At 41.6% G+C, this 20,000-nt stretch overlaps 2 protein-coding genes and 1 long non-coding RNA gene across 7 annotated transcripts in view; 1 reads left to right on the top strand and 2 right to left on the bottom strand.

Moving 5' to 3' along the window:
- tbrg4 (transforming growth factor beta regulator 4) overlaps positions 1 to 20,000 on the bottom strand; it is a 36,576-nt gene that overhangs the window by 6,706 nt on the left and 9,870 nt on the right. Inside the window, exon 11 of one of the 4 annotated variants that reach the window (XM_070551226.1) lies at positions 9,875 to 10,113. The exons of 2 other annotated variants lie outside the window; for them this stretch is intronic. In XM_070551226.1, coding sequence (XP_070407327.1) covers positions 10,084 to 10,113 — 30 coding nt within the window. In that variant the 3' untranslated portion in view covers positions 9,875 to 10,083. Of the gene's footprint in view, positions 1 to 9,874; positions 10,114 to 20,000 lie in introns of those variants that run through there. One more of the 4 variants, XM_070551227.1, reaches the window with a different exon arrangement.
- LOC129162408 (uncharacterized) overlaps positions 1 to 20,000 on the top strand; it is a 25,421-nt gene that overhangs the window by 2,642 nt on the left and 2,779 nt on the right. For both annotated transcript variants that reach the window (XM_070551229.1, XM_070551228.1), the window contains exons 1-8: positions 1 to 5,075; positions 7,864 to 7,901; positions 14,566 to 14,851; positions 16,077 to 16,151; positions 16,231 to 16,287; positions 16,596 to 16,670; positions 18,969 to 19,040; positions 19,122 to 19,196. The exon at positions 1 to 5,075 is cut by the window's left edge. In XM_070551229.1, the coding sequence (XP_070407330.1) occupies positions 5,024 to 5,075; positions 7,864 to 7,901; positions 14,566 to 14,851; positions 16,077 to 16,151; positions 16,231 to 16,287; positions 16,596 to 16,670; positions 18,969 to 19,040; positions 19,122 to 19,196 (730 nt within the window). In that variant the 5' untranslated portion in view covers positions 1 to 5,023. The remainder of the gene's footprint in view (positions 5,076 to 7,863; positions 7,902 to 14,565; positions 14,852 to 16,076; positions 16,152 to 16,230; positions 16,288 to 16,595; positions 16,671 to 18,968; positions 19,041 to 19,121; positions 19,197 to 20,000) is intronic.
- The window catches only part of LOC139069899 (uncharacterized), a 3,023-nt gene continuing 1,843 nt past the window's right edge, over positions 18,821 to 20,000 (bottom strand). Inside the window, exon 2 of the long non-coding RNA XR_011520575.1 lies at positions 18,821 to 20,000. This exon is cut by the window's right edge and continues 66 nt beyond it. This is a non-coding gene — a long non-coding RNA (uncharacterized lncRNA).

Genomic DNA, 20,000 nt, shown 5'->3' with positions numbered 1-20,000 from the left:
CATTTCGGGCCTTTAGCTCTTGCATGTAGGGATTTTTCGACCCACCTTCCATCGTCCAATTAAGACGAAACGTGGTGAGCACTTACAACTTATCAGTAGCGACTCTTACCAATATTTCCAGATTTTTATCTTGTTCAGGGGCTGATATATTACCTGAAAAATGCCTAAAAATTCATTTTGGCCTACATTTCGGTCTTTTAAATGAGCCCAAAATGAAAAAGGCCTAAAATGTTTTGTGACCTTTAACCTTTCTGTATGGCCTAGCAGCCTATAAAATGGGGGGGTCGGACCAGAGGGTCACCTGAAGCTACAGTAAAAATTTCAAGGTTAATCAGAAGCCGAGTTTCAGCGGCTGAATATTAAAGGTACACTTTAATGAGGTTCACCTTTGTCCTAGTTACAAAGCAAACAAGCAGGGGAAAGGGATGCTTAACCCTTCAATTTGGCCTAAGTTTCAGTCTTTTCAAGCAGCTCAATGGCACGCATGGCACCAAAATTATGCCACCTCCTAACAGTGAAAAGTGTGGGATTTGGGGGGCTATATCTTGGAAACCACAAAAGACTTTGGCATGCACCACCTCAGGTGGACTCGTCCCAGGCACCAGATCAACATTCTAAAAGATGGGGTCACTGGCACAAGCAGAATTTTTTTTTCTACTTTGGACCAACTGAATCATCAGGTCTTTTTTGGAGCTATGTGTCCAAGACCCTATTTTGTGGCTGAAATCAGACGTAGGATTTTTTTTCTGGGGGGTTTCTGGGAATTTGACACTGAATTCTGATTGTGCTGCCCCATGGGGACATACCATCTGAAAATGGGGCCAATTGGCCGTTCCGTTGAGGAGTAATCGCTATAAAAGTGAATGACCCCAGTCACCTGCCTGTCGAGTGCCCACAAGGCCAAAAGAGCACTCAAACGACGAGCTACAGCTACGAAATTGCCAGGGCTTGTTCGGGGTGGTGCCTGCATGCGGAATCTGAGTTTGTTTGGTGAAAATCTGCTGAAAAACTGCCACATTTGAGACCACATGGCAAGAAAGGCGGGAAGACTGCCCACACGGCCCAAAGAAACCCTTAAAGGGTTCCGACCAGCATGACTTTGACGTGTATGGTTTGGGCTAGAACCGAGATGCACTAAAAAAAGTTGTGTGCGCCTCGGACAAACGTAAGCCGAACAGCAGCCAAAAAGGGGGTCAAATCTAGTTCAGGCTCCATTTCGGGCCTTTAGCGCTTGCATGTAGGGATTTTTCGACCCACCTTCCATCGTCCAATTAAGACGAAACGTGGTGAGCACTTACAACTTATCAGTAGTGACTCTCACCAATATTTCCAGATATTTATCTTGTTCAGGGGCTGATATATTACCTGAAAAATGCCTAAAAATTAATTTTGGCCTACGTTTCTGTCTTTTAAATGAGCCCAAAATGAAAAAGGCCTAAAATGTTTTGTGACCTTTAACCTTTCTGTATGGCCTAGCAGCCTATAAAATGGGGGGGTCGGACCAGAGGGTCACCTGAAGCTACAGTAAAAATTTCAAGGTTAGTCAGAATTCGAGTTTCAGCGGCTGAATATTAAAGGTACACCTTAATGAGGTTCACCTTTGTCCTAGTTACAAAGCAAACAAGCAGGGGAAAGGGACGCTTAACCCTTCAATTCGGCCTAAGTTTCAGTCTTTTCAAGCAGCTCAATGGCATGCATGGCGCCAAAATTATGCCACCCCCTAACAGTGAAAAGTGTGGGTTTTGGGTGGCTATATCTTGGAAACCACAAAAGACTTTGGCATGCACCAACTCAGGTGGACTCGTCCCAGGCCCCAGATCAACATACTGAAAGATGGGGTCACTGGCACAAGCAGAATTTTTTTTCTACTTTGGACCAACTGAATCATCAGGTCTTTTTTGGAGCTATGTGTCCAAGAACCTATTTTGTGGCTGAAATCAGACATAGGATTTTTTTCTGGGGGGTTTCTGGGAATTTGACACTGAATTCTGATTGTGCTGCCCCATGAGGAAATACCCTCTGAAAATGGGGCCAATTGGCTGTTTCGTTGAGGAGTAATCACAATTAAAGAGAATGACCCCAGTCACCTGCCGGTCGAGTGCCCACAAGGCCAAAAGAGCACTTAAACGATGAGCTACGACTAAAAAATTGCCAGGGCTTGCTCGGGATGGTGCCTGCATGCGGAATCGGTGTTTGTTTGGTGAAAATCGGCTGAAAAAATGCCACATTTAAGACCACATGGCAAGAAAGGCGGGAAAACTGCCCACACGGTCCAAACGGACCCTCAAAGGGTTCCGACCAGCATGACTTTGACGTGTATGGTTTGGGCCAGAACCGGGATGCACCAAAAAAAGTTGTGTGCGCCTCGGACAAACGTAAGCCGAACAGCAGCCAAAAAAGGGGTCAAATCTAGTTCAGGCTCCATTTCGGGCCTTTAGCTCTTGCATGTAGGGATTTTTCGACCCACCTTCCATCGTCCAATTAAGACGAAACGTGGTGAGCACTTACAACTTATCAGTAGCGACTCTTACCAATATTTCCAGATTTTTATCTTGTTCAGGGGCTGATATATTACCTAAAAAATGCCTAAAAATTAATTTTGGCCTACGTTTCTGTCTTTTAAATGAGCCCAAAATGAAAAAGGCCTAAAATGTTTTGTGACCTTTAACCTTTCTGCATGGCCTAGCAGCCTATAAAATTGGAGGGTCGGACCAGAGGGTCACCTGAAGCTACAGTAAAAATTTCAAGGTTAATCAGAAGCTAAGTTTCAGCGGCTGAATATTAAAGGTACACCTTAATGAGGTTCACCTTTGTCCTAGTTACAAAGCAAACAAGCAGGGGAAAGGGATGCTTAACCCTTCAATTTGGCCTAAGTTTCAGTCTTTTCAAGCAGCTCAATGGCACGCATGGCACCAAAATTATGCCACCTCCTAACAGTGAAAAGTGTGGGTTTTGGGGGGCTATATCTTGGAAACCACAAAAGACTTTGGCATGCACCACCTCAGGTGGACTCGTCCCAGGCCCCAGATCAACATACTAAAAGATGGGGTCACTGGCACAAGCAGAAATTTTTTCTACTTTGGACCAACTGAATCATCAGGTCTTTTTTGGAGCTATATGTCCAAGAACCTATTTTGAAACTGAAATCAGACATAGGATTTTTTTCTGGGGGGTTTCTGGGAATTTGACACTGAATTCTGATTGTGCTGCCCCATGAGGAAATACCTTCTGAAAATCGGGCCAATTGGCCGTTCCGTTGAGGAGTAATCACAATTAAAGAGAATGACCCCAGTCACCTGCCGGTCGAGTGCCCACAAGGCCAAAAGAGCACTTAAACGATGAGCTACGGCTAAAAAATTGCCAGGGCTTGCTCGGGGTGGTGCCTGCATGCGGAATCGGTGTTTGTTTGGTGAAAATCGGCTGAAAAAATGCCACATTTGAGACCACATGGCAAGAAAGGCGGGAAAACTGCCCACACGGCCCAAACGGACCCTCAAAGGGTTCCGACCAGCATGACTTTGACGTGTATGGTTTGGGCCAGAACCGGGATGCACCAAAAAAAGTTGTGTGCGCCTCGGACAAACGTAAGCCGAACAGCAGCCAAAAAGGGGGTCAAATCTAGTTCAGGCTCCATTTCGGGCCTTTAGCTCTTGCATGTAGGGATTTTTTGACCCACCTTCCATCGTCCAATTAAGACGAAATGTGGTGAGCACTTACAACTTATCATTACAGTCTTGTTGTCAGTGTGAAATTGCTGGTGGCCACCACATCAATACATTTATCTTTGGCTTCAATTTTTTTCATTTTAGTCTACATGTGGTTTTATAGTGTTGCTACATGTGAAGGAAGTCTATTAATTAATATTTTCATCAAGGAGTTTGCATATATTATTACTTAAAAAGTATAGGTTGTGTTTCATGTGTATATTTTAATAGTCTTCACAATATTTAATAATTTTTTTAACTACATCATTCTCACTAGTGTTGCAGGGCAAGAGAAACACTGGACAAGCCTCAGTCCATCACAGAGACACACCCTGGGACAAACAACCAGTCGCATAATCACTCATAACTAGGGACAATTTAGATTCACCAGTTACCTTGATTGATGTGCATGTTTTTGGTCTGTGGAAAGAAACCAGCGCTTACATAGGGAGAACATGCTACCTCCACACAAAAAGGCCACGCAAGCTGGATTGAAACAGGTGGCTTATTTGCTATGAGACAACATTGCTACTAATTTCACCACCATCAAGCCCCACAATAGTTCATTATGATGAAAGTCCAAGTCTGAAGTTAAAGAACTTATATAAAATAAAAATTTAGAAATAGAATTTACCGACAGGTAATTGAATATTAAACTCAAAGTTAGTCCTGTATCCTGTTCTCCCATTTGCTAAGTTTTATGTGAGCTTAAAAATAAAAGCATGTAAAAGAAGGTGTTTTTAAAAATTTTGGTTTCAGATAAAAAAAAAACAACCAATCATTTAAATTTTTTTAGTCTTTATTTCTAGTTGAAAATGTAAAGGGGAATGTTTTTTTCTACAGGGTCAAGTCATGAACATTGAGGCAGGGTGAGGGAGACGTGGCCCTTTTCAATCCAAACTGTTCTGTACAGGTTGTTTCTCTTGAGTTCAGAGGCACTCATCAACAAGAAGTCAGGGTGGGGGATGGGTGGCATTAAACAGTGGACTGGCTAACTCAGGGTGGGGGATGGGTGGCATTAAACAGTGGACTGGCTAACTCTTAAACCTCTGCTGCATTCAAGGAAAATGTGTAACTACCAGTACACTAGTTACACTCAACATCAAATCTGAACCCTGTCTTTTTAAATATAAATTTCACACTGTGTTAAAAAGTGCATAACAATTTCCTTAAAAGTCATTACATGAGCAATTTTTCAAAAGAAATATTTTTAATCTATTAAAACGTGGAGATCTGCACGCAGTTCTCAACTTTCCCAGTGCTCCTGAAAGCAACATCAGTGAGGGGATTCACGCAGCTGCAGAGCATCGGAGAAGCAGATGGAAACTGTTTCAGTGTTTGGAACCAGAAAAAAGTCTGCAACTAAACCAGGTAAGATTTATTTTTATTCATAGTTAACTGTGTGAGGTGTTTGTGTGTATGTATTTTGTTTATTTTGTCAAAAAAGATTGACAACTGGTGTAGTTTCGTGTAGCCTGTGTTGTAAGCTTGACAAAGTAAAATCAGGGGATCATTTTTATCTTTTATTTGTTTTCAGAACAGTTGAATTATCTTACTTTATTCCTTAAACCACTGCAGGGATCCTCTTTATTGCTTTGAATGTACTTGCTTTGCTGCAAACTTCAACCCACTGTTTTAGCTTGCTAACCGGGATTTAGCATGACATATTGACAAAAGGACTTGTAGCCCAAACTATTGCCTTTGACTTTCTAGTCAATTCAAACTGTAAAGAAGACATTTGCTTCCAATCTATGAGTTTGCTTCTCTGAACATACCAGTACTGGTCCAGAACTACAATGATTACCGGAAGTGCGTTCATCCTGGAACTATGCCAGCAAAAAAGCACTGAGGTGCATTAGCAGTTTAATTAGTTTTAATTATTTTAAGTCACACAGAGAATAAGAAAATAAACTGCTGCATCAACCTCTAATGTGTAATTACTAATACTAAACTGCATTGTAGACCTGTGTGCAGTAAATGGTCAATGTACAGTAACTGAGTAAGCCAACAGCCTGTGGGTGGACATTGAGTAGTTTACCACTGTGAGATTATCTTTTTGTGATTTTTATTTGACGAACAAACGCTGTAAGTATTGCTGATAGGTTAGTGAATTAAGTTAATTAATTTTTACAGTCAAAATACCTAATGTATTTGAAACTTTTACACTAAGGACCCACAATTTTAACCACAACACATGAATATTTTTTAAATAAAATTATTTTATTGAACATGGTACTTTTTGATGGAAAATTTAGCTGCACAGACTAACACTGTAACCTGCAGCTCAGTCTCATCTCCTGTGCTCCTTGTACAGAGTGAAATTGTCTGACTCCCATACAGGAGAACAATTTAATCTGTTAAGCAAACAATCAGCTGATAGTTTAAGACGGTCTATAATGTTGACTACAAGCTTGTGAACATTAAACCACAACAGCATTCTGCCGGTTACCGGCAGTACTCATAGCTCATTTTTGTCTTCCACTCAGCCAAGTTTTATTTCATATTTTACTTTTAATACACACTAAATATACAGCTGTAGAAGAGAAGCTAGGGTTTTTCCTGCGTTCAAATTTGTGTGGCCGCCACGTGAGAGACCAACTCTTATCTGCCCCTGGGAGCCCCGTAATGCATAGCGTCATTTCAATATGGGGGTGTCCGCGACAATTTTTTATATGCAGGTAGCGGCGCTGTGGCTGTTTTATATAGTGAATCGTTGCATTCTCCCTCAACCCAAATCCTCGGATCACGCATTTTAGCTAAAATGCTAATGTTAACTTGCCTTGCGTTGACTGTAGAGTTGTGGGTGATGGTCACGCAGATGTGTCATGAAATTTGAAGCGTTGCTGCCTTTCACAGACACTTTTTCTGCACGTGCTGCAAACAGGATAGCCGTCTTCTATCAACTGTCCCTCGGCATTCTTCATATATCCAAAAAAATGCCCATACTTCCAACTTTGTCTTCTCTGAGAGATAATAAATGTCCTGAGCGCTGCCGTCTCCTCCTCTGGCCATTATTTCGGCTTTAGCCTCAAGAAAGTTTTGGTTGTAAACAACAAAGTGCGCATGTGCTGCAGGCAACTGCAGCAGATGATACGGTGGTCGGTAAGGGTCACCGCGCCTACATTGCAGCCACGGTAATCCACCGAGATAATATATTTTTTTAAAACAAGACGATTATTATTATTGTCCACTTTTTTACCGGGGTTTACCACTACACTGGTTACCGTGACAACCCTAATGCCACCATTACATTGTTAGCAGCAGAAATTAAATGTTCTTACCATTTCCAATACAAATGCATGTTAATGAAATCCATCATATTTTACTGGATATATTTATGTGTTATTTTGACTAAGGTGAGGGTTATTAATGAAAACCTAAAATGTTACTCAAATGTAGGTCGATTTTTAAAAATATTTTAAACTTTAAATATCAGATGGGAAATAGGAACTAAATCACAATCTAATGCATATTATTGAACCTTTTATAATAAGTCTGTTGTTTCAGCCTGATAATTTTGTTGTTTTATTTCAAATGTTTTAGCAGCAAACCAGTTTTGTTTCACTTGAAACGTTGTCAAATGGGATATTCAATTAATCAACAGAAACTTAGATGAGAACACTTAATGAAAAAATATTTTTGCCTTTAAAAAAGTGAGGCAGTTGAATGCACACAATATGCATGTGCTGGTGCATGGTCAAGATGGTACCACCTCTGCCTCAGTTTGAGCCAGGAAAAACCCTGGAAGCATTACCTAAAACAAGGAAAATACTTCCAATCATAGCCATGAATACGTAGATGCCCCATTGGCCACTGGAGAACGTAACAGCTTTGTCGCTGTATTGGATGGGTCTCCTCACTGTCCACAGTCAATGCAGAGTGAGCAACTATGCCCGTTTTTGTTCAGCTTACGGTTAACACAACGGGCGTACAATTGAAAACAGATCACTTGGGATTACTATTGACTTTTCTAGCCTTCCTGATTGTACTTTATATTTTAATTTATTTTGTTTCATTATATTCATATATTAATTATGCTATATCATGTGTCTGATTTTGCAAAAAAGCTTGATAAAATGTGCTGTTTAGTTGGGTAAGCACCTTAGAAATGAATGCACTGGGGGCAAATTCCTTCACATTTACATGTTCTTTTTTGTAGATAATGAGCAGAAGGAAGAAGAACAGGAAGAGATAATGGTAAGTATTTCTTAATTATCCTATAGGACTTAAATATGGCTTAAAAATAAAATCTCAGATTTTTTCTTCCAAATTCTAATTGAATTTTATTATTTTTCTCCCTTCTTTTTCTTGAAAAGAAAATACAAATAACAGACAATTTTTTTTATTTTGTCAAAAAAAATTGTTTTAGAAACATCTTTAGGATTTTGGTCACCATGAAGGCAGAAGGCAGCTGGTAATCAAACAAAATATTCACTGATTTAGTGTTGTATTAAATTTGTTTAGACATTTCTACTTATAACTTTAAGATCATATATAACATATTTATATTTTTAACCAAACATAATCAGTACTGACACTAAACAGCTTTGTTTGAATTAAAAACGTCTGTGATTGCCAGTAAACTGAACCTGGGTCAGGCTAATGCTTGGAATGGACGTACTACCAACATATATGAAAAATTTAATTTACAACTATTTACTGGTTAGAATATTCTTTAGCTGTCTGTTATTTCAGGTTTTGGTTTGGAACTAAATTATTTGCCAGTGTGTTATAGCAACCCAACTTTAACTAGCTTGATTAATGCTTTTTAACCGTAATAAACCAGAGGCCCCTCCTGTACTGGAAAGAAAAGTTCCTTTAGTAAGGTTGCTGAGAAAGCTAACAGCTGGCATTGGTGAGGAGCAAGCACCACCTCACCCCTGCCACGTGGACCTCAAGAGATAAACCATCAATCCTGCTCAATGGTCAACTTTCCTTGCGGGGGTCACCCATTAGGACAGTGGGAGGGTTAAACTGAGAACAAATCAAGATAGGAAACAATCTGCCTGATTTTTCACCATTAAAATGCCACTGTATTCATGAGGGCATAATGCAGCTCACTGATGGCAGCATTGGCCCAGTCTCATCACAGATGCCTTTTTATCGGTTCCAATATCAATTACACGACAAAAACTGTTTCTCCACAGACATAATTACTGATTGGGTAAAAATAATTTGTGGATGAGGAAGAATCGTGGATGACTGAGACCTTCAATACTACGGTTACACCATTTTACTATTAGATGCTGTTCGTACGCATGGTCAGACGTGTTATGTTTAAGAACATTTCTACACACAAGTTCCATCATGCTAAATACCACACTATGACCTGTTCATTACTAAAACAATCTACTGTGCTGCTAAGTCTTTGTGTCTCACATTAACTAATACCACCATTAAAACAGCGATTTAAAATGGTATTAGGTGAAAGTAGCTGTGTAGATGGTTGTGTTGGTTCTCTGATGACCTGTCCAGATGTACTCCATCTCACCAAATGTATAAAGCAGGTATAAAGTGCGCATGCATGAATAGAAAGATGAATAGATGTAGTTCTCCCTCATTACTGCACTAATGTCGGACTAGAAGACTCAAGAAGTCCTGTAACAAAGGTGTGAGCTCAGCAGAGCAACTCTGTTGACTGCAGGATGTTCTTCATGTTACTGTCACATGATAAAGTGCAGGGGTCACATGGCAGCAGCTTTACAGACTGTTGTCCCAAAATTAAGCCAAAATTTCTTTCTGGCCACTGCCAAGTTGTATTTTGGAGCCAAAGTCTGAACTCTCAGCACATGGGGCTGAAAGTCTAAAGAAAAGCGTCCAATGGCCTATTAGAGTGGGGCTGGATGATATAGCAAAAAAGTATGTAGATAAATGTTGTTTTAAATTGATCATAATTGATAATTATTGAAAAAAATATATATATTTTTTAAAAATGTAGAAAATATTTTACATGCACCCCTGGCCATTTTATTTTTGGTATTTTGATTTTTTTTCTCCGCCTCTTCTTGCTGCAACGTCTTTAGGGCTTCCACAAATGGCTATTTTAGTAGTCGACTAATCGTGTCATTTATAAAAGTTTAGCTTATTGCACCAGGATGCACTAATATACCATCATTAGCTTCTAGTCTGAAGTGTGATCTGCTATGGGCCATCTAATAAAGACAAGATGATAGCTTAGCAAACAACTTTAATTAACTTGTAACCTGTTGATACAAATGCTACAACTACATGGAGGTAGGCACCTAAAACCAAAAATGACTTGTGTTCACAAGAGGCATGGTGGCAAGGTTGAAGTGCTTCATCTTCCAATCTTCACTCAGGAAATAGCAGGACACACCAAGGTACGCCTTTGTAGCACGGCTAGTCCACACATTAGCAGTCAGGGATCATCGGCAGCTCTGAGGGTCTGCTTTAGTGTAAAGATAAAAGATATTAAAGTTAGTTTATTTACCAGATTAATAATTCTGTTAAATCAAATAAAGTAGGTTAAGTTTTAACACAAAGAAAATGTTTTATGCTTTAAAACTATTAGGTTTCTTGATTGTTCAGTCAGCGACCTTTTTATTTTTTCATAAATGCATTTTATTCTAATGTTTATTTTATTTGTATCTAGAGAGAAACTGACACACACACACATCTTAAAAGTTGTGTAACTCTTCTTTTCCATCATGGTGGTGAAGTGGGACCAGCCTGGTAGATGGTTGTTGTCATATATATGTCTGTAAACTCCACTCTAACGTAGCGGGATGGAATCAATCATTAGCGTTTGTAACTGGAGCAAAAATATGTGACATACAAACGTGTTCTAAAGGTAACAACGTCACCGTCTCTACTGGTGTTGCTGCAGCTATAATCACAAGTAGCTCTTCTCAGCTCTACTGACTCTCAAAAAACTATTTTCGACATTCAAAACTCTGCTCAACCCTCCTTCTCCACCTCCTACCAACAATCTATCAGCAGTCACCTTTGCCTCATTCTTCACTGACTGGCAGCTATAAGCTATCAGTTTACTCAACTGGCCACTCCTGAACATTCGCTTCCACAATCTCCTTCTAGCCCAACCATCTCAGGCCCTACTGCTTCATTTTCCTCTTTTTCCCCTCTCACTGAGAACTGTGTGTCCAAGCTTGTCACGTGCAGCCGCCCTACTACATGCCCAGGACCCCATTCCGACTAAGCTGCTCCAAGCTATTGCTCCTACAGTAGCTGCAGCAGGCACTTATGTGATCAACGCTTCACTGACATCCGGATTTCCTATCTCTGTCAAGCATGCTCTGGTTAAACCTCTGCTAAAAAAAAACCCATCTCTTCCTCCAAATCATGTGGAGAACTACCGACCTCTCTCTCCTCCTTTTTCTGTCCAAAATCACAGAAAAGGTGGCTTTCATGCAGATCACAGAATACCTCTCACAAAACTGTCTGCTTGACCCTTACCAATCTGGGTTCAAAAAGGGCCACTCCACTGAAACTGCTCTTTTAGCAGTGATGGAATCCTTAAAAGAAGCTAGAGCAACTGCCAAATCCTCAGTGCTTATCCTGCTCGACTTATCGGCTGCATTTGACACTGTCAAACATGGCTTCCTTTTGTCCACACTCTCTAGCATGGGCATCACAGAGAAAGCACATGCCTGGTTTGAATCGTACCTCACAGGACGATCATTTAGTGTACAGTGATCCCTCATTTATCGCGGTAGATGCGTTCCAGACCTGGCCGCGATAGGTGAAAATCCGCAAAGTAGGGACACCATATTTACAGTATTTATTTAACAGGAGAGGGAGCGCAGCTGATCCTCATCAGCCTGATCAGCGGGACGGCTTTAAAAGGAGGACGGTTATCCAGATACCACGCCGTATGATTAACTACTGCCTGACTCGCTTCTCCTCCGGATTCTCTCCCATCTTGGAGACTTCTGGATACTCACCGGTTCGCTGCCTGGATACCAACTCCGCTCTGCCGTCCCGCTCTCCACCGTGCTCACGCTCCCTCTCCGTTACCTCGTCCTCCTCATCCGTCTACTCTGCCACCTGGAAATCTACAATTCGCCTCTGGATATCACCCCGGCTCAACTCCACATTCACCCTGAACTTCCGCATTTTGCCGCTTCCTGGTTTACCCTCCACTGGATCACCAGTGCGCCCTCAGTTCTCATCATTAAAGAAATAAAATTATTGTTTATCTTTTACCTCGACTCGAGTCTGATTCTGTATGTCTTTGGTTAGACACTTACCCCAAAACATGACAGAAAAATACGGCGAATCGGTGAAAAATTCCGCGAATCGGCGAATTTCCCTTGAATAAGGCTCCAAAGAAAAAATCTGCAAAGTCGTGAATCCACGATAAACGAACCGCGAAGTAGCGAGGGATCACTGTATCTTGGCTTGGACAATCCTCTACCATGCACCATCTTGCCACAGGAGTCCCCCAGGGCTCTGTTCTAGGACCTCTTCTCTTTGCCATATACACCACCTCACTGGGTGAGATCATTCGATCACATGGCTTCTCCTACCACTGCTATGCAGACGACACCCAGCTCTATCTGTCATTTCCACCGGACGACCACACTGTCTCTGCACGAATATCAAACTGTCTCTCTGACATATCAAAATGGATGAAATCCCACCATCTCCAACTCAACCTCTCTAAAACTGAACTACTTGTCATCCCAGCAAACCCATCCATACAGCACAATATCTCAATCCAAAATGACTTCCTATCTCTGGCTCCTTCAAAGGCAGTTCGAAATCTGGATGAACACCTGACCATTAAAGATCGTGTTGCCTCTGTTGCTCGTTCATGCCGCTTTGCGCTGTATAACATACGAAGGATCAGACCATACCTAACACAACATGCCACTCAGGTCCTGGTGCAATCTACTGTCATTTCCCGCCTCGATTACTGCAATGCCCTTCTAACTGGTCTTCCAGGCTGTACTGTGAGACCTCTTCAAATGGTCCAGAATGAAGCGGTGTGTCTGGTCTTCAAATAGCCAAAAAGAGCACAAGTCACCCCTCTGTTCATTGAGCTCCACTGGCTACCGCTAGCAGCACACATCAAATTCAAACTGCTAACACTAGCATACAAAGTCCGAGATGGTACGGCTCCCATCTACCTGAATCCTCTTGCAAAGGCTTATGTCTCGGCCTGGCCGCTCCGGTCATCACAGGATCGTCGACTAGCAGTGCCTACACCACGCTCAGGACAATCCAGACTCTTCTCATGCATCGTTTCACAAATGTGGAATGACCTACTAAGCACTACCAGAACAGGGGCTTCCATTTCAATTGTCAAGAAACTCCTGAAGACCCTGCTCTTCAGAGAGAATCTTCTAAACTTGCACCTTCCCTGCACCCGTCCCCCTCTCTACTGTCCACTCCTTGTTCCCTCCTCCCCATGACTGATGTCAAGTTGTTGTTGTTGTTGTTGTTCAAGGGCAACATGCCGATTATCACTTGTAAGTCGCTTTGGACAAAAGTGTCTGCTAAATACATAAACATAAACAAACTCTGTTGATGTCAGCTGCTAACAAGAGGTAAACTTACCGAGGCGACTCTGTTCTTCCTCTTAAGATGCTCGTGCATTGCCGATGTGCTCCTGTGAAAGAGTTTTGCTTTGCAGAGTTTGCACCATGTGGCTTTCTTTTGAATTAGTATAATGCTCCCAAACTTTTCAGATATGTTGCGATTCGACACTTTCTCCGATGATGAAGGCTGAGCTGGATGGCCACCATTGCGCATGCGCCTTGGAGCCAAAGTGGTGGCTGAGCAGAGAGGCAGGAAGCAAAAGCCCAACGTGCTGCAGCAGGCGACATTTTAAAAAATTGTTTATAAAATAAGGTTTATTTTATTTGTCTGCGTTGTCGTGACGAGTCGACTAATCATGGCAGCCCTAGACATCTTGCTTCCTTTCGCTCTCTTTTGGTTTGAGAGGGGAGGGCCTGGTGACGTAGCGTGCCGAGTCTGTGGTTTTGATTGGTTAGGAGTGAAGGTTGGTTAATGTTTGACGCGTCCGCGAGGTCCGCACGGCTCCACGCGGAAAAGTTCCGTCATTTTAACAACCACGCCCCTCCACCGCGCCTCCGCACGGCCCAAACTTTCCGCAACGCACACCTAGGAAATTTTCTAACCACGCGGACGGTCGGACGCGGAAAAACATGGCGGACTGGCAAGAACTAGTATGGCAGAGGTTCGTAAATAGACATTTGTATGATTCAGCTCTCAGAGATCACCGTGATCAACATGTTGTTAATAATTTTTGGAGAGAAATAGCTCGCACTGTCAGAAAAGATGAGGATGCTGTTAAAAAATGCTGGAATGCCATGTTGTAAACAACAGTAATTTTTACTTCTTCTATGGTGTAGTGTTGGATGCATGCCGTAGAGCTCCATGCTGCCCCATTCAGTTTGGGAGAATATTGGCTCACCGCAGAGACAAGCCGCATGAACCATAAACACTGCAATTTGTGAAGCGCGTTTCATCCGCGAGCCGCATCACCAAGCGGAAAGTAAATGCGTCAAGCATAAACCAAGCTTAAGTAGTGAGTCTAGTATGCTGCTACCTGATAGGTTATAATGAAAAAAGGAAACTTTTTAATTGAAGTTTTATTGACCAGTTTTTTTATCTATCGCACCACATGTCTATCGATAGATATATTGAACTATTGAATTATCGTTCAGCACTATATTAGAGCTAAACGTATTTTGGAGAAAATTTTTTGAAAATACAGCAGCAAGGTAAGAAGTGCAAGAATGAACCAAAGTCAGCAGCTGGAAATATTTTTCTGAAGTGTAATTAAAGGTTAAGTTAAGAATTGTGGTTTAGAAATTCCTGTCCTAAACTTGAGTCTTTGCTCTATTTCTTTCAGGAGCTTTCTGCTTCAGAGGACTTTCTCTCAGACTCCAGCCATGATTTGGACAGTGATTATATCCCATCAGCTCCTCCTTCCTCAGAGGATGAACTAACCTTTTCGCAGCCTAAGCTCATGAAGACACATGATGCATTAAAAAACCCTGGCAAAACCTCTCTCAGCCAAAGCTATGTTCATGAACAGAAGACACTGATGGACAGTGGTAAAAGTAATGAAGCTCTGGACATGCATTACAATGCAGATACTGAGGAAGAAAATCCGGAGGAATATGAAGATGATGAGGGTAGGTCATGTGTTACCGTTAAAACTTGCACTAAAGGCTAAATGATGACCATGTGTTCAGTCACGTTTCAAATGAATAGTCAATAGTTTGAGATACTAATTCAAATTGTGTATATGTGAAAGAAATAGAGTGCCACAGAGAAAAAAAATATTAGTATTTTTCTTTAAAACTCCTTGTTCTTTCTGTGTTTCTTTTCTAGTTCAATTTTTCTGATCTTGTCTCATACAGAGTAGCAAAGTTTATGTTTTACCTTATGTTGCTGACAGTTTTGGGTACTTCCTGTCACCTTCGGGAAGTAGCTGAAACTGTCAGCAAAATAAGCTAAAAGCAGAAACTTTGCTACTCTGTATGAGATAAGAACAGAAAAGTGGAACTAAACGATTTGTAGAATTGAAAAAATGTTTTGCTTAGTGATCAACTGTAACAGTTCTCATTGATTTTCAGTTATCCATTGACTATTACCCCTTCTTTCCACCGGAGCCGTCAGCAGCACGTTACTGCAGCAGCACGTCTTAGCTGCTGAAAGGAACCGTGGATTCTGTGGTCAACAGAATCTTTTCCACCGGAGCCGTCAGCAGCATGTTGCCGTCCTTATGCGCCGGTTCTATTTTCTACGCGCAACGCCTCTGAAACGGGTCAAGTTCGACATTTTTGGGGAAGGAAAGACAGGAAATCGGACGCGGAAACGGAGCGAAGCTCCCGAGATTTTCAGAATTAAGAAATGTACTGCCTTCCGGTTGCTTTACTTTAAAAAAAGTTACTAACTGTGCGGCCCCGTGAGAAGTTATCACCTAGCTAGCGGTCTCCTTTGTTTTTCAGGTCCATATTGGCAATTATAAAACGGACAGAACATAAAACACAAACCTTTTGGAGCCATGTTGTAGTTTTCTCCTGCTTGTGTTTACTGACGAAGTCACTTGTGTGACTTCGTGCTCTGTCGGTGACAGCTGCTCCCCTGCTGCTTCGCGTCTCGTGGGAAGGGCCAAGCAGCAGCTTACGCGAGCAAGACGTGCTGCTGCAGTAACGTGCTGCTGCAGTAACGTGCTGCTGACGGCTCCGGTGGAAAGAAGGGGTCAGTTCGTTATTTTAGTTTTATGGCATTAAAAAATTATTGTAGGATTTAGTGAGGTAAAAAAGTTTTTTTCTTACTTATTTGATAACATTTGAGTATTTTATTTGGTATCTGTCAGACAGGATTGATGTTCATGAATGTTTTGTCTTGTAGAACCTGACATTCTGACTCAGAGGCCCACAAGAGCAGAACCATCAGATGATCACAGACAGACAGCAGGAAAAAGAGGTAAACTTTTGCTTGGCTAAAGTACCTAATGATCATAAGGTCACACTTGATTTTACAACTGTTTTTCTTCTCTTTGAAGTGACGTACAGAGGAAAAGGGCCAGGGAAGAAGGTTGAACCAGCTGAAGATTCAGATGGTGAGACATCACAAGGTTCACTGCAGATGGATTTTACATAGATGTGACACTCGTTCCTGATCCTTTCCATCCTCATCACTCCCAAAGATAACCTCAACATTTTGAGCTCTGCAACCTCTTCTACCTCCCGTCTTTTCTTCGTTTATGCTGTTTCTTAACCAGACAACATGACTGCTCTCACTACTGTCTTTACAGCTTTTCTTTCCTTCTTGCTGAAACCCGTAGACTCACTGCAGTGTGATTTGGTACATAAATGTAGTTGATTCACTTTGGTTACTAATATATTCTGAATGTTCTTTATTTTTCAGATCAGGGAGAACCACTGAGCCAGTGCTCAAAATATGCAGAACCATCAGAGGACATCAAGAAGAAATATAAGATAGGTACATTTTTTCTTCATTTGTCTTTGTGCTGTTGGGTGTTGGGTTTAAATTTCTGTGTATTTTATCATATACTCATTTCATTTTTGCTAGTTTAAAGATTTGCATATACACACCATGCTGAACTCTCAAGCCTACTGCACACTGGCAGCAAAAGCGCCGTGGAACGCCAACGCCGTGGAACGCCAGCGGCGTGGCACCGCTTGCAATAGAGTCCATAATAGTATATGGAGTGTCACAAACAAGCTGCGTCACGGCAATTTTCAGACGCGGCCCAGGAGCGGCATGCCGAGGCGCTAAAGATAAGATCGTGTTCTAATTTTTCTGTGAGCCACTCCTGGGATGCACCAATTTCCGCAGTTACCGTTGGGCTAGACGGGAAATCACACACAGTTTCAGTGTAAAATCCATGGTAAAAGTATTGCAGCGATGCAATGTCACATAAATGAAGCCTACGTGTGATTGGCTTATTTACTCCTAGTATCATATTCCATCATATATGACATCAAACAGTGATAACAACGTGATTTCCTTCTTTTTGGTTTAATGGCGGACGGCATAAATAAACTGTAGCCTGTGAAGTCTCTAGGGATCATGTGATCTCGCAAGTCGAATGAGGAGCACATCGAAGCAGCTGCTTCGTGGCTGATCCTCTCCTGGTGTGCGCTGGTGTGCAGCAATTTTCTTGAGTAAACCTCTCCACTGCCATTCTGCGGTGCTTTTTCTTCCATTCTGCAGTAGTCACTCTCAAACAGCGCACCGCTCCGAGCTTAATAGAACTTAAGGACAGCAGCTCTGGCTGTAGCTCAGTACTGTCTAATGACGAGAAGCACATATGATACTACACTGCATCCTGATGGCATGACGGGATGTCAGATATTGGTCTAACATTAATGTTGGCCGATATCGCCATTAAAATTTTATATCGGAAAATATGTATCGTTTTCAGTCGTTTAATGACCCAACTTTTACCACTAAAACCACTAAAACAACAAAAAGAATATTCACCCAAGGCTTACTTTTCTCATCTAAAGATCTTTATAAATGTTTTATCATCTTAGTTGCAATTTACAGATTAAGAAAAAATCCATTACCAACTAATACACCATCTTAGTGTCTCACTTGGGGAGAAAGAGATTCAGCTGCTGTTGGAGACAATATCAATATGGCACTTTTCCTGTTACTTATTGAAGTAGTTGTCATTTTGCACAGAAAATGTTTAAAATATAAGCATGCATGATAAATGATCAGAGATGTTGAAAACCTAAAATGTTTTAGTTTTCCTTTTTTTGTGAGAGCATATATCGAGCATTTTTATAGGAAATTACGAGTCGACAATGGTGGTAGATCAGATATCGGTAAAAAAGACAATATAGAGCATCCCTAGAATTTAGTGAAAACAATTACGTCTAGCGGTCCACAATATGCAGCTCACAGGCCAGAAAGATGTAGCTCACTAACCAGATCCATCCAGGGGAAAGTACAGCCTTTGCTGGGTGGTGTAATTTTCAGGTGAGGTCCTCAGAGAGATTAATGCCCAGGAATTTGAAGGACTGCACTAGCTCCACTTTGTGTACTCATCTTCCTCAGAGATGAGTCCAATGATGGTTGTGTCTTATTCATATTTGATGATGGTTTGATGGGTAATTTGGTGTACAGAGAGAAGAGGGAGGGGCTCAACACACTGCTCTTTGGGGAGCCAGTAATGAAGGGGTATATAGGTATACAGGCCAGTTTTGACTCTGTGTGAGTTCAGTGATGTAGTCTTTCATCCAGAAACAGGTGCAGAGTCATAGTGTGCCTATAATTGTAAAATTTGGTATTCTCTTCTAGAAGAGGACTTTTGTAACCGTTATTTTGTAGATAGGTTGCCGGCTCTCGGTAGTACATGGTAGACAGGCTACAGTTGGGTTTTATAATTCTTCTTTATTTCCGAACGGCAGGACAGAAAACTCAAACGCGCAGTTAGCCGCTGCTACTCCACTTCCTCCTTTTTTCTCTCCTACGCTTTTCTGTTAACACAGCATGTCTTCTTTCCCCTAATCCACCAGTAGGTGTTGTAAACAGATCAGCCTCTTTTACCCAGAACTCAAATCTACATAATCACAAGCATTACTGTACTGACCAAAATAATGAAATAACAAACACATGAATTATATAAACATTAAATAAAGGTTACACTTTAATCAAATTTTTTCTCAAAGGTCTATTGTTTGCCATCATCTACATTTGTTTCTCATGTGAGTCAAAGCTAGATGAAGTCGAACCTTAAACTTACAGTTGTTTTTCTTCTCATTGAAGGTACCTACAAAGTAAAAAGGTCAAGAAAGATTGTTGAATCACCTGAAGATTCACATGATGAGACAGCACAAGGTTTACTGAAGTCTGATGTTACATAAATCTTGTTGCTATCATATTGGTTACCAATATGTTCTGCATGTTTTTTTTTTTCAGATCAGGCAGAACTGTTGAGCCAAAGCTCCAAATCTGCAGAACCAACAGAGGGCTTCAAGAAGAAAAAGAAGACAGGTACATTTCTAAATTTGTGTCTTTGGGCTCATGTTGTGTTAAAAGTTGTGGCTCCTACTGACAAGCAAATTAGACACTGCCGGTTCACTTTGACCACCACCAGCAAGCAATGTGGGTGAAGTGTGTTGCCCAAAAGCAGGACTGTGACAGCCAGAATGCTGTGTGAACCTGCATCCCTCTGGTTAATGGCAGGAACTTAACTCCTCTCATACTCCTGCAGGTCTTTAGCATCTCATCCTTGTTGTCTGCCTCCCTTTCTCTTGAATGTAGTAGCAGTAACATATTGAGGAGCATCAATACACCTTACACAGAAACTGCAATGATTTTACAAAAAAACTAACTCCTCTGAGGAAGTTGGTAGTCAGTAATTTTGGGTCACTCACACTTCCTATTAGAAAAATGCTTCTAAAGGAGGTGTCACCTGGAGGAACAAGAGAGTGACTGAGGTAGTGATTGACAGCACCCCACTCAGCCTCCCCATGTGTGCTCTCCGAGTTTCTCAGTCGAAAAAACGAGTCGTTAACAACTGCGCGCACACTCATGCGTGCAAACGAGCACACACACACATAAGTCTCACAACTCAGGAGAAGAGAAAACACAGAAACAAACTCAGGCTGGAAGACTATCTGTCCACCTTGATCTCTAAAAGAAAGAAGGAGGAGGAGTTGGATTTTTTAAGGAGGCGAGTGACTCCGAGCCATAACGTGTCATATCAGCAGGTGAGTGGTTGAGCCGGGTGGAGTTGCGGCCGAGACTCAGCTAGAGTCCAGTGCAGTACAGCCACGTAGTTCGGTACAGACAACG

The sequence above is a fragment of the Nothobranchius furzeri genome, chromosome 5 (assembly GCF_043380555.1).
Source record: "Nothobranchius furzeri strain GRZ-AD chromosome 5, NfurGRZ-RIMD1, whole genome shotgun sequence".
Lineage (NCBI taxonomy): Eukaryota > Metazoa > Chordata > Actinopteri > Cyprinodontiformes > Nothobranchiidae > Nothobranchius > Nothobranchius furzeri.
This window is presented reverse-complemented; position numbering and strand designations above follow the sequence as displayed.